The sequence below is a fragment of the Ptychodera flava genome, chromosome 20 (assembly GCF_041260155.1).
Source record: "Ptychodera flava strain L36383 chromosome 20, AS_Pfla_20210202, whole genome shotgun sequence".
NCBI classification, from domain to species: domain Eukaryota; kingdom Metazoa; phylum Hemichordata; class Enteropneusta; family Ptychoderidae; genus Ptychodera; species Ptychodera flava.
The window spans coordinates 34730343-34745120 of NC_091947.1; the positions used below are offsets into that span (position 1 = coordinate 34730343).

At 39.1% G+C, this 14778-nt stretch overlaps 1 protein-coding gene across 1 annotated transcript; it reads left to right on the forward strand.

The window, feature by feature from the left end:
* Positions 1 to 575: 575 nt before the first annotated feature.
* On the forward strand, positions 576 to 4949 carry LOC139119589 (zinc finger MYM-type protein 1-like). Its single transcript, XM_070683432.1, has 5 exons — positions 576 to 652; positions 2123 to 2389; positions 2627 to 3096; positions 3733 to 3915; positions 4156 to 4949. The coding sequence occupies exons 1-5, from the start codon at positions 576 to 578 to the stop codon at positions 4947 to 4949; spliced, it is 1791 nt and encodes a 596-aa protein (XP_070539533.1).
* Positions 4950 to 14778: the final 9829 nt, after the last annotated feature.

The following is a 14778-nucleotide window of genomic DNA, read 5'->3' on the forward strand; positions in this document are numbered from 1 at the left end:
TTTGATTATATTCAGAAGATTTTGTGGCAAAAACTCAGATAGAGAAGCATTAATATTCACATCTCACTTATTCAAGACTGGCTGAGAGCAGCACTTCCATTCAGTTAACATCATTACGCCATTTATTATGCCAAGAAAGATGAAGCCAAGACATTTTGCCCTCCCTGGTCTCAGCCAGAAATGGTTATACCTACAGAGTTTTTTCCCACGGAATGAAAACAAATGTACTTGGGCTGAGGCAGCTGCCCCCCTGGAATTTTCGTGAAAAGTGAAATTTTCATGCCTTGAATTGATGATTTACAAACGTCAAGTGTCTCCGTTATTCACTACTGACTCTTCGCTATTTCTATCTTTGCTGTAGTTTATTGTCTGCTGGATTAATTGAATCAAGTGTTACTTTTCCAGCGCTCTGAATAAAATGTAAGTCTTTTGCAGTTTAAAACAAAATAATAAAACATCTTTGTGCGGGAAAATACAAAAAGAAGCGCGAACGCACATGCACTGTATTTAGTCAAGTAACACGGCAGTTCGACTAGTCGCCTTCACACACTGTCAGCTCTCGCAATTTGCCAAAAATGACAGATAGTGAAAGTCCGAAGAAACGACGTCGTGTTCAGCAATCTATTTTGACATTTGTCAGGAAGCAGGCAGGGTAAGCATACCATTTTGTAGTGGGCTAAAGGAGAAAGTCCGAGGCGTTCAACGTGACGTCAGGTCGCACGCATGCATCGCAGTGGCTACGAGCGCGTTCGTTCGCCTCTTTTTATGGCAGGCAGATCTCTTTTTGGAATATTTGGTGGCCCTGAAAAGGGCCGTTCGTTTTTTGAGCGATCAACATGATCACTCTGAATCAGAGCTTGAAGCCTCTTCTAAGTGTTCAAGTTCGGTACGGGCAAACTGAAACGTTTCTGCATTTTTGAAGTAGGCTTCTATTAATGCAGCAATAGTGCCCCAAACATCTTCAAATATCTCCCCAAACATGTGGTTTAACTGGAGGTGATATAGCTGATCATGAAGCTCTTGCAGAATTCTGGTGTTCCTGAGTGTACAGTCATTCAGAACGCGTTCTAAGAAAGCGCACCTAACAAATGCCGGTCGATGGGAAATGGAACGCAAAATATCCAAACGAAGGGCACATTAACGTTATCCCATAAACTCATGTTGAAGTCGACGGTTTAGTGACTGAAGAGTAACTGTGACAATTCGCTCCACTATTAGCTGAAATAGTAAATACGTCATTGGGCGCATCATCGAATTGTAATACTTTGTAACAGTCATGAATGCCGCCACAGGGATTAATTCATAAGTATTGCGTCCTCAAACTTTCGAATGGTATGCAGTCATAAAATAACAGAAACATTAATTTTTCTAGTACATTATACAACATTCGTAACAAAAGACTTGCGAACAGGAGAGATTAGTGGACTGGTAAAGTCCTATTCAAAACACAGTATGTTTCCATGTCAAACTTCAAAAACACGCGCACCGGGGGGGGGGGGGGGGCAGATAATTTAATTACTTTGGCCTTAGTGAAATGTACTGGTTTGTAGACTGAATGCCAAACACACGTTATCAGTTCGGTACCAAACAACATTTATAATGACATTTTCGATATTTCATATGGAATAAATTACCCCTACTTTCCGATTCTGGGTTTCGACTATACTATAGGCAAGTGAAAAATCACTCTCGTGAACTTTTATTTCATTGGCCCCAAAAGTAAAGCCCTTGCAACTGCACAAAACATAACGGCAACAAGTATGACATCACATGAATGCTAATCACACTAGTAACGATGAAAATTGTTGTCAGCTTTGAAAATTACACTCACTGATCCACTTCTACGCAATCCGTAAAATCATTCTCACACTCGTATTTCAGGTTTTCACAAATGCAATGAATTGCCAGATTTTCTTCAAGTTAGACTAAATTTGATACAAATATTGCGGAAATGTATTTTTTAACATGAAGTTTTTGTTGCTTCTTGAAATGGTGGGTGGGTGGGTGTTCATTTAATTAGGCGAAATTATCCAAGAGCTACAAGATTACGTAACATGTGGGAGTCGGTGGCAGAATTGCAAATAAAATGTTTCACTTTTTTAAACAATATTTCCAATTTCAGCCAAACTGATCATCAGCCTGACTCGATAACCCCATCCACCAGTACGCAAACTGTCCAGAGCAAAGACTTCAGCTCTACGGATGCGGATGATCCAGCAGAAACCTGTAAAAATGAATGGCCCGATGACGTTGTTGACTCAAGTTACCCATATACCGACCCAGCAAACTATAAACAACATCTCGCTGATGAAGATCACAAATTTGCATTCTTGTCGGCAAAATTTAAGCCAAGCGAAACATATGCTTTTCCTGTAATTGCAGGTAGAAGGTACAATACATCTTGGGAAGAAAATAGACCCTGGCTTCGATACAGCGTAAAAAATGACAGTGCATATTGTGCTTATTGCCTTTGTTTTGGTTCTGTCCAACACTCACCTTTCGTAAACCAAGGTTTTAAGAACTGGAAAAAAGCCACAGGTGTTAAAGAGAGTTACCTTAACAACCATGCTTCCAGCGTTGACCACACTGTAACAACTGAAAAAGTTATGAACTTTCTGCATTGTAGGAAAAATACAGGTGATATTCGTGCGAAAATAAACAAAGCAGAACAAAACAAACAATTCAGAATAAAGAAAGGAATCCTTTCTATCATCGACGTTGTTATCGCTTTGGGTCAAAGGGGGATCCCATATCGAGGTAACTGGGTGAAAGAAGACCAAGCTGAAGATGGAAACTTTGCATTTTTCATTGACTGGAAGTCAAAATTTGATCCTGACTTGGCTGATCACCTCCGACATGCCAGTGGAATAGCAAAGTATACTTCACCCCAGATCCAGAATGAAATAATGTTACTGTGTGAGAGTCATATCAGGGAAAGGATTGTCAGCTCAATAACTCAATACTGGAGTGTTATGGCAGATGAAACACAAGATTGCTCAACTTCTGAACAAATCAGCCTGTGTGTACGTTATGTCAAGGGATATGAAGTCTGTGAGGATTTCCTTGGCTTTGTCCAAATACAGCAAATGGATGCAAGTACGATTTCTGCAACAATCATCGAGTCACTCACTAGATGGGGTTTGAATTTGGATAACTTAGTTGGACAAGCACTAGTACAGAAATTTGCGAGAAATGGACACTTTCTCGCTGTATTGCGAGAAGCAAGCGAGAAAACATACTTTCTTGAAATCAAGCTGCGAGAACTGTGCTTTCTCGCATGCATCGGCGAGAAATTGAATTCTTGCAATCAATCAGCGAGAACTATGTTTTCTCGCTCTGCATCTGCGAGAAATTGTGAAATTTTTGTGAAATGCTTACACAGAAGAATACAATTTCTCGCGATGCAAAGCGAGAAAACAAATTTCTCGCTGACTGATTGCGAGAATTCAGTTTCTCACAGATGCGGAGCGAGAAAACACAGTTCTCGCCAGCTGATTGCGAGAAAATTAAATTCTCGCTAGGTTATTGCGAGAAAGTTATGTATTCTCACTTACTTCTTGCAAAAAGCGAGAAAGTGTCCATTTCTCGCAAATTTCTGCACTAGTGAAGGTTATGATGGCGCTGCAGTGATGAGCTCAAATAAAAATGGTGTTCAAGCAATAATTCAGAAACGGTTCCCAAATGCAACGTATGTCCACTGTCGTTCACACGTCCTTGCCCTTGTCCTTGCAGCTGGTTGCAAGCAAGTTCCTGAAATTCGTAACTTGTTTGATAACGTAGAAAAACTAACATGGTTTTTGAGCGGCAGTGCGAAGAGAAGGGCAATTTTCGAGAATGTCAACACTAAAGGAGTAGACAGTGATCTTGATGAACTGCTACACGATGATAATGATGAGGATGAATTCAAGAGATCCAGTACGGAAATTAAGCACGGGTCGCAAAGGAAATGTCTCCCAAAGCTATGTCCGACCCGGTGGTCTGCCAGAGTAGATACCTTATCAGCTTTGATTGCAAAATACAGGCAAGTTTTAGAAGCACTTGAACAAATACGAGACAACAGTGGTGGGGATGCTAAACGAGATGCGGGTGCATATGCCAGGCTTCTTACAGATCCACAATTTTTAGTGTCTTTGGTGTCGCCCATTTCGTCCTAAGCTACGTACTGTGCACCCGTGACAGAGGCACTACAGGCAGTTAACTGTGACCTTGGTAAAGCTTACAAAGACATCCAACTTTGTAAAGAGTGTATGACAAATGGACGCAGTGATTCAACGTGGGACAAACTTTGGAATAGAATAACCATCGTAGCAGATTCCATAAACATCACTGTTTACAAACCTAGAACAGCAAGCACACAACGTCATCGATCAAATGCTGGCCATAGCCAAGAACAAGAACAAAGTAACAGTGACTATTACAAAGTGAACGTATATTTCAGATTTGTTGATCATGTCATCCAGGAACTGGAGACAAGATTTGATGAACAGCACTCTAATTTGGTATCTGCTCAGGCTCTGATTCCGTGCAATATTGACCAGCTGACGTCAACAACTGTGAAATCCATCAGAGAATACTATGGAAAGTTTCTCAGCAGAGGGGATACTTTGGCATTGGATACGGAGATCGACAGGTGGATCACACTCCATAGGAAAACCCAAATAGAGTCCAGACAACAGAATGTTAGTGAAGCATTGGTGGCCTGTGATCCAGAATACTTTCCTGTAATTAACAAAATTCTGGTGATATTCCTGACCACCCCAGTTGGCAGTGTTTCTTGCGAACGTTCCTTTTCCGCATTGCGTCGCCTTAAGCTATGGACAAGGGCAAGTATGGCAGAAGATCGCCTCAGTGCACTTGGGATGCTGTTAGTGCACAGAAATTCGCGTTATATCCCAACTCCAGAGGAAGTGTATTCGAGCAAAACAAACTGGAGAAAGCTGTTAAACTAGTACTGTACGGAGTTAAAATCATACTTATGACTTATTAATATTTCACAAAGCATCATCCATTTTTCTATTTGCTTTCTCATTACTTTGAGTGTGACATTTTTCTACAGCTTCATTCAAAACGTGATAGATATTATTATGTAATTGCATTCGCTTAAATGGATATTATAATGTAAATTACATGCTAATTTATAGCTATATTTCGAAATTTTAAATGCATGATTGCACCATGACAAAATTGAAACTCTGCCCCCCTTGGCGGTTTGGTCAGGCTACGGCCATGGTCGCTGATTAAAACTACACAATGTCATTCCTAAAAAGATAGGTCTTGAGATCGACTTAAAAACATTAAAATTGGGAGATGTTCTGACCCCAAAAGGCAGTTTGTTCCACTAACGTGGGGCACAGACAGCAAAAGACCGCTCACCATAGTATACTGTGTTACAAATCGGTTGATGCAAAGTTATTACCCCCTCAGTAGTTGAACGCAGCAAACGGCCAGGAGTGCGGACATTTAGTAAATCCGTTAAATAGACAGGTGCCATACCATGAACAACTTTATATCTTAAACAAAGAATTTTGAATTCTGTCCTCTAATATACAGGAAGCCGGTGCAAACTAGACAGTATTGGCGTAATGTCTTCTGTCTTTTTGGTTCTAGTGACAAGCCGTGCCGCAGAGTTCTGAATTAGTTGAAGTTTTTTCATTTGATGACTAGGGAGACCATACAATATACTGTTACAATAGTCAAGTCTAGATGTGATGAAAGCATGTACCAATTTTTCAGTTGAACTCTGATCAAGAAAATTACGAATTTTACCGATTTTCCACAATGCAAATGATGCTGATTTGCAAAGACTGGTTACATGAAATGACATAGATGCTGATGCATCAAGCATAACACCAAGGTTATGGACTACAGGTGACGAGTGAACGCTGACTTCTCCCACCTGCAAATTACACTCACGTGACCGGCCCCCATCAGCAGACCTTGAACAAATCACTGACAATGACATAGTCCCCACTTGTAATAGGAGTATGGGGCAGGGAAATATGGTCATTAAGAAGTATCACTGGAGTGTATATGTTGAGATCTGTGGGCACATAGGTCTATGTCGTTTTTTCCCACTTTGAAACACATGAGGCATGTCTAAGTTATGGTTCTAAATCAGGAAAAAAAATCAGACCTCTAGCTGTATTGGCCAGCCAAGAAATACATATGCGCATAATAAATGAGGTACAAGATGTGACATCTTAAGGTCTAATATCCTATCAGAATTGGAGGATATAGAACTTGTGGTTACTGAGTTATGCATATATATGTATAATCAAGGTCAAAGGTCATAAGGTTAAGTGACATTTTGAAAAAAAAATTGTATTGCTAATTAATCCCTATACGCAAAAATCAGACCTCTCGCTCTATTCGCTTGCCCAGAATTAGATGTGTGCATAATTAATGAGGTAAACCGTGTTTTGTCATAAGGTCTCCCATCCTACTAAATATAAAGGACATAGCACTTGTGGTTACGTATTTATCGACGTAAACGTATATTTCAGGTCAAAGGTCATTGGGTCACATGACATTTGGTCAAAAAATTTTACATTATCTTACAGTTATCTCTATATACCAAAAATGAGACATCCAGCTCTATGGGCGTGCTCAGAATTAGATATATGCATAATTAATGAGGTACAGTATGAAGCATCATAAGGTCTCCCATCATACCATATATGAAGGGTGTACCACTTGTATGTATATTTGAGGTCAAAGGTCAACAAGGTCATGTGACATTTTGTAAAAAAAAATTGTATTGCTAAGGCCAAAAAAAAAAAGAAATGTTTCTGGTCAGGTCTTCCTTTAAAAAATGGTGCGGTGACGCGAATTTTTTTTTTATTTTTATTTTTTTTCCCTCAAGGGAGGGAGGAGGGTCAGTTTTATAGTTTTATCAATATAGTCACATATATACTGTTCATGCAGTCACTGATCATGCCCCCCAAAGAATTTTCTCTTTCTCTTCAGCCATTTTGGTTTGGTGTCAGCCACGGCCGCCGGCCACAAACAGAAAACATAGGGCCAAAGTCCCTGAAGCTACAATAGACATGGATACAAAATTAAGTATTTCCTGACTGTATGAAATTATCTCACTTAGGTCATCCTAGGGACTTGTAAACCAAATATTAAAGCTGTCTGACCAGCGGTTTTGAAAAAACAAGCAACTCAACAGTTGACAGAGCTCTGCTGTGTTATGTAGAGAATAACCTTTTGTGACACATGTATTGATGAAGAAGGTGGATATCTTCATTAACATTGTAAGTGAGTTCTGTTGAATAAGTTGAGACTGTACATACTCAGAGAAAGCACACTGAAGAGACAAATGTTTGAAACTTAAGAAGTTCAAGGTCATCAAAAGTATTATAAGGAATCATGTAACTTTCATGCACTGTTTACACAGATTGCACAATTGCTATAAATAGCACATGAGGAATCTTACAGCCAAGCTTTACCATAAAAACCCTATCACTTTGACCACTCTTTTAATTGACCACTCTATTTTTTCCTCAAAAAGTAATTTTATTTTATCCTTACCAAGTCAACCATAAATGGAAATTAGAACTTTCTCTATCTCTATCTCTATTGACTATTTTGAGCAATTTCTTTTAGATAACATACAGGGCACAATAAATGACGGTTCAGAATATGTCAAAGTTGGGATTCAGGAAAGTTGCCTTTACATGTTTAATCCTCCAAGATGGTAAGCATTTCACTATGAACTGTCAAAAAAGGTTGAACTTTCTGATAATTCTACATAAAAATTATTTTGGCTTTGATGATTTCCTAATTAATTCAATTATTTAAAATCATATTAATTATTTTTTTCTGGGTGAATTGATAGGGTTTATACAGTACAAGAATTACATACAATGCAAGTCAAATTTTTGACCAAAAATGACAAAAAAATTCCTTAAAAATACACATTTGCATATTTCATCACAATTTGAACAAATCTAAGTTGGTTACCCCTAGGGACCTGTATACCAAATAACAATAGCTGTCTGACCAGCGGTTATGAAGAAGAAGATTTTTTATCAAAAACACCTTTTTTGGCATTAATTTGCCTATTTTCAACAATATCAAAAAATTAAAAAACAAAGTTTCTCAAAATCATATTTTTAATCTACAACACAAATATCGAATCAGTAAGTACTGCGGTTCTCAAGATATTTGAGTGGACGGACGCCTCACAAACGGACATACATACATACATACATACATACAACATACATACAGACTGACGACGGACGCCGGACGGATACCCATCCCAATAGCTTCTATAGACTATAGTCTATAGTAACTAAAAAAGGGTGACGCGCTATTGTTCAAGTGACACGCGCTGACCAGAAACATTTCATTTTCTTTTTTTGGCCTAAGTTATCCCTACATACAAAAATCAGACCTCTAGCTCTATTGGCTCGCTGAAAATTAGATATGCGCATAATTAATGAGGTACAATATGTGGCGTCATAAGGTGTCCCATCATACCAAATATGAAGGGTGTAGTACTTGTGGTTACTGAGTTATGGACAAATATGTATATTTGAGGTCAAAGGTCACTGAGGTCACGTGACATTTTGTCAAACAATATTGTATTGCTAAGTTATCCCTTTATACCAAAAATCAGACCTCTAGCTGTATTGGCTCGCTCAAAATTAGATATGTGCATAATTAATGAGGTGCAATATGTGGCATCATAAGCTGTCCCATCCTACCATACATGAAGGGTGTAGCACTTGTGATTACTGAGTTATGGACAAATATGTATATTTGAGGTCAAAGGTCACCGAGGTCACCTGACATTTGAAAAAAAAAATAATATTGCTAAGTTATCCCTTTATACCAAAAATCAGACCTCCAGCTGTATTGGCTCGCTCAAAATTAGATATGTGCATAATTAATGAGGTGCAATATGTGGCGTCATAAGCTGTCCCATCATACCAATATGAAGGGTGTAGCACTTGTGGTTACTGAGTTATGGACAAATATGTATATTTGAGGTCAAAGGTCACCGAGGTCACTGTGACATTTTGTAAAAAAATTGTATTGCTAAGTTATTCCTATATACCAAAATTCAGACCTCTAGCTCTATTGGCTTTGCTCAAAATTAGATATGCACATAATTAATGAGGTACAATATGTGGCATCATAAGCTGTCCCATCATACCATACATGAAGGGTGTAGCACTTGTGATTACTGAGTTTTGACAAATATGTATATTGAGGTCAAAGGTCACCGAGGTCACGTGACATTTTGAAAAAAAAAATTAATATTGCTAAGTTATCCCTATATACCAAAAATCAGACCTCCAACTCTATGTGCTTGCTCAGAATTAGATATATGCATTATTAATGAGGTACTGCGTGAAGCATCATAAGGTCTCCCATCATACCATATATGAAGGGTGTAGCATTTGTGGTTACTTAGTTATGGCCAAATATATATATATTTGAGGTCAAAGGTCACCAGGGTCACGTGATATTTTGTCAAAATATCTGAGATATCTGCGTGAACGGATGGACTCATGGATGGACTCACGGACGGACATGACCCAATCTATAAGTCCCCAAGACTTCATCCGTGGGGACAAAAAACTGTGTCACTGCATCCTTTTTGCAATATGAATACGATGAGAAACTAAATTTTTATTTTTCTTGGCCTTGTACATGGGAGTCTATGGACTGCCTTATACATGGGAGTCTATGGAGACTGCCTTGTACATGGGAGTCTATGGAGGTGAAAACTAAAAAGTCCTCTAACACGGCCAAATTTGATCGCATTGTGAAACAAATCGACGTGCATCTGTATGGGGTAGGGTACTATCCTGAAAGAAATTGACCTAGGCATGTCTGAGACATCTGCGTGAACGGAGGGACGCACGCACGCACGCACGCACGCACACACGCACGGACATGACCAAACCTATAAGTCCCCCCGGACGGTGTCCATGGGGACTAAAAATGAATTACTTCAGTTTTACCTTCATTAAGTGCTAACATGTTGTCACCCATCCACTGACGAACATCACTAATACAACCCTCAATTTGAGTAATGGGAACAAAGTCACGGGAGCAAGTTATATACAGTTGAGAGTCGTCACCATAAAACATAGAATCTAAGCCATGCCTGACAATAATATCCTCAAGGGGTGCAACATATAAACTAAACAGTATCGGTCCTAAGACCGAACCCTGGGGGACACCACATTCAACCGGCTGTGCCTCCGATACCGCCGACAAAACACAAACTCTCATTGTTCTATTCTTCAAGTAAGATTTAATCCACTCAAGCACAGTACCATCAATTCTAAACCTACAGCGTAGCCTATGTATTAAGATATTGTGGTCGATGGTATCGAAGGCAGCAGACAGGTCAAGAAGAATTAAAATTACGTCATTACGTGTGTCTAAAGCACGCAGCACATCATTCTGCACGCGCACCAATGCAGTCTCTGTACTATGAGCCTCGCGATAAGCGGACTGAGACTTAGCATATAAATTGTTATTACACAAATATGAATTAATTTGAAGTAAGGCTGCCTTTTCAATCAGCTTAGATAAATAGGGCAAATTAGAGACAGGCCTATAATTTTTCAATGCATTACAGTCAAGACCTGGCTTCTTAAGCAATGGTCGAACAATGGCAGATTTACATGAATGGGGAAATATACCATTAGCGAGTGAAGAATTGATTTATGTGTAATAGTAGAGCAATTTGATGCAAACACTGTTTTAACAAAGAAGCTGGCATTGGGTCAAGCGTAGAGGATTTCACTGGTAAATTACTTATTAATTTCACTACAAACTCAATATATATTATCTCAAAACGACACAAACTAAAACTTGAAAATGTGAAAGGGTCTGATGGTTGAATAAATGGCAAACTCTCGCGAATTCTATCAACCTTGGATCGAAAGAATTCTGAAAAAACATCTGGTAATATAGCAGGGTCAATATCAGGTTTAATCAAAGCCAATGCTCCCTTCGTACCAATGATACTATCAATGATGCGGAAAAGAGTTTTAGTATCAGCACCAACAATACGGTCTCTGTGATAGGTAGCATGAGCATCCCTCAGTTTACTCACATACATGCAACGAGCCGATTTAAAAATCTGTTCGTCTACAACAAGTCCGGATTTCCTCCATCGTCGCTCCAATCGCCGAAGATCCTGATGTGCTCTGATGAATGCTTCTGTAAACCAGGGAGCACGGGCTTTGTCCAAAACTGTTAACGTTTGTGAACAACTGGTGCAAGATCGTCCATAATTCCGATTAAAGCACTATTGTAAGAATTTACAATATCAGTTGGACAACAGTCACTCATTGAAATTACCGATTGCAGTGATGACGTAAGTTTTTGTTGGAGTTCCAGTATATTGATGTTCGCAAGCTTTCTTGAAGACCTAGTTATTTTCAGTGGGAGTGGTCGTGTAAAAGCAGTCAAAAAATGAAGTGCCGCATGGTCAGATGGCAAAAGCCAGTCACATCTCATGTTAGAAACACATGGGTCAGCTTCCCTAGTGATGATTAGATCCAGAGTGTGACCCTTACTGTGAGTAGGACCAATCACATGCTGTGTCAATGCCATAGAGTTGAGTAGATCAATAAACTTTGCAGCATCGTTATTAGTCGGATCATCCACGTGAATATTAAAATCGCCGACGATATCACTCTCCTTGTGAGTGGATCAAACTCTCCAAGTAATTTGGCAAATTCATCTAAGAAATTAGTAATGGCCTCCCTCGGCGGTCGATAAACAACAACAAGTCTAATTACAGTTGACAAACAATCTATTTTACCATCCATTACTTCAAACGACTTAAAGGCTGCAGTCTTGTTCTTGATAAACTTTAAGTTTGATTTAGTAATAACTGCTGTACCGCCGCCCTTTTTTCTTGAACGTGGTACTTGGTGTATGGTGTAACCATTATGAGAAGACGAAAAACGTGCTGCGATGTTATCATCGGAATCCTTGAACCATGTTTCTGTCACCACGAAGACATCAGTCTTGTTTTGCATTATAGAATCAGAGACGGATGGCAACTTCTTTTCTACAGAGCATGCATTCCATAGAGTAAACTGAATATTGTGAGGCATGAATGTAGAAGACTGTCGATGTACAGTTATGAGATTTGATGGATTACTTGAGCGCAACTTGGGTGATCGTTGAAAAATGTTCATCACTGTGTTAATGCTCCCAAAATCTGTACACCGTGTTAATGCTCCCAAAATCTGTACACACGGAGATGTCACTGCAAGATTGTATCTGTGTCGAATCCTGATGACTTTCGGTGTAAACACCGTCGACGTCATTTGATGGTAGACGCGTGTTGATTCATCACCCACCTGCTTGAATGTTGGAATATGCTGTAATACTGAAGTCCGAGTATGTCCGTGATAGTTCTTTCGGGTGCGATAGTAGTTAACAATAGTTGGAATTCGGAATGTGGGTTTGGGATGTTTCAGTCCAGCTTTTCTCCCACGTGGCCTGAAAGGCTCTCGGATATGATTGGTTGCATTCCGCAGAGCAGAACTAAAGGTGCGACAAGCAAAAGAAAACGAGCGTCGGGCTGCCATGCTATAGTTTTCAACCTTGTACTACGACTTGAACAAGAAAAGTCAATGGTAAAATCAGCAACGATAATACGCTAGATCTGACAGAAGTATCACCACTGGTACAGCAAACATTCACAAAGTTACAGGTCAAAAGTGAATCAATAAATCGCCGAATAGATCCAAAAACTGTGGAAAAACTGGAGAGAGTAATCCCAAGTATAAGTTGTAAAGAAAAAATTGCATGTTTTAATCAATCATGCAATGTAAGACATTTCTAATAAGAGTATTAATTTTCTTTGTAGACTAGGTTAAAGTTATCAGCCTTTAGACTGCTGGTCAAAATCCATTGAAACAACAAATACCCTAGCAGGGATAAATATTTTGCCTGTTCACAACTTATTTGTATCTTAGAGACATCACGAAGAAAACCATACTCACCGTCCCTCCAGCCACCGGTCTGGAAACAGCTCCTGTTTCTTTGTTCCGATGCACGTTACAGGTAAACATATCAATTACAAAAAATCCGTGAATCTTTGACACCTTAAAGGTGACAAGTACGTGAATTTGCATGAAAAATATGCTAATTTTAACCAAAATGACCAGAATACACTGCGCTATTCACTACAGCGATTTTGCTGAATAAACTTGTCGATATTGTAACACAAACGTTTCGATATTGAGCTAGGAGCCTCAAGGTTCTTTCACATTTTTATACATAAAAATTCATTTCTTATCAAAGCTGTTGCGTACTCTTTTGGCCTCCAAAACAGATTGAGCTTGCAAGGAATCGCCGCTAGACAACTGTACGCGATTGTACCCCTAAGTCTTAAAACGGATAAACAAAGACACAAACAAAATCACTATCCCAAAAATCATCCTTTCAGACGAAAAAACATCAAAATAAGTGTCTCACCATTCGTAAAATATCGAAAATTTATCGAAAATGTTCAATGACTGAAATATGCTTAGTTGGATTAGATTCAAACATGGAAGGGAGGAAAACACTTCGTGAATGAAGAACCAACGTGCGCGATCGAAGTTTCAAAATGGCGTCGCGGCAAACTCAACAGCATTCCGAAACATCCAAAGCATAAATTTCGAGTAATGTTAGAATGAAAATCGATTCTAGAAAATAAACTTTTAGGAAGGTATACACCTCGCAAGTCAAAATTCACGGGGAATTTTACGGGTTGATTGGCAATTTTCGTTGTTCAAAACACGCATGGCCGACGTATGGTGGCCGCCATCTTGATTTTTAACAACAAATTCATCGTCGAAAACTCGGGCGTTTTCTACAACAGAACAGAGTAAACGACAAAAAACGCATACTACCAATTTTAAAATCCCCATCGCTGATTGATCACGCCAAAGTCGTTTCGATTTATTCTTATTTCTACAAGTGACAGGGGGGGAAAACTTTCATACTATACTATAAGGTGCCTCTTCCTACCCAGCGAGGTCAAATTTGGTAGGCGAAAATTCAACGGAAAAACACGGAAAATCATAGACGAAAATCTAAAAAGAAATTACTCTCAATAAACACAGTTTCTCAGTTGTAGCAGAAATCCTGGCTATGGTAACAAAGTTACCTGAGGAGCAAAGACATGACAATGAATAATTAAAAATACTCTGCACTGCAAGATGTTGCCAAACGCTGCCGATGGCGTCCCCAAGCAAGCATTTACATCCGTAACGCGCTTCGTACCAATTGTAGAGCAATTAACACCTTTAAACTATAGCGCACGTGTTGCGTTTCCAGACCGGTGGGTGGAGGGACGGTGCCATACTGTAGATTTGTAAATCTCTGTTTAGATGATAGCCAGCTGTACCTGTGCTGTGATATCCTACATTTGCAGGGTATCATTGGTATATGTGCTGGCATTTTAGTTTGTGATTACTCCACATTCAGTACCAGGAAAGTTTGATGCACCAACTTTTTAAAGCCACTTTTAGCATGGAAATATTTTCTTGTTGTGATGCATATTGTTTCTCCAGCTTTATTAGTCAAGTGAACAAAACCTGAAAGCTTTATTGGAGGCTCAAATTGTAACTTCAAAATCATTTTTCAACAATATTAAGAATTTTGTCAATGTGACACTAATGACTTGTTCAAATATCATTGTAGTATGTTATGAATGAAAAGTGCATGCAGTTTACAGTTCTCACCTTTGTGACTAATCTTGTGGGTTCCTGTATTTGTGGGAATAACTCCCACATCAAA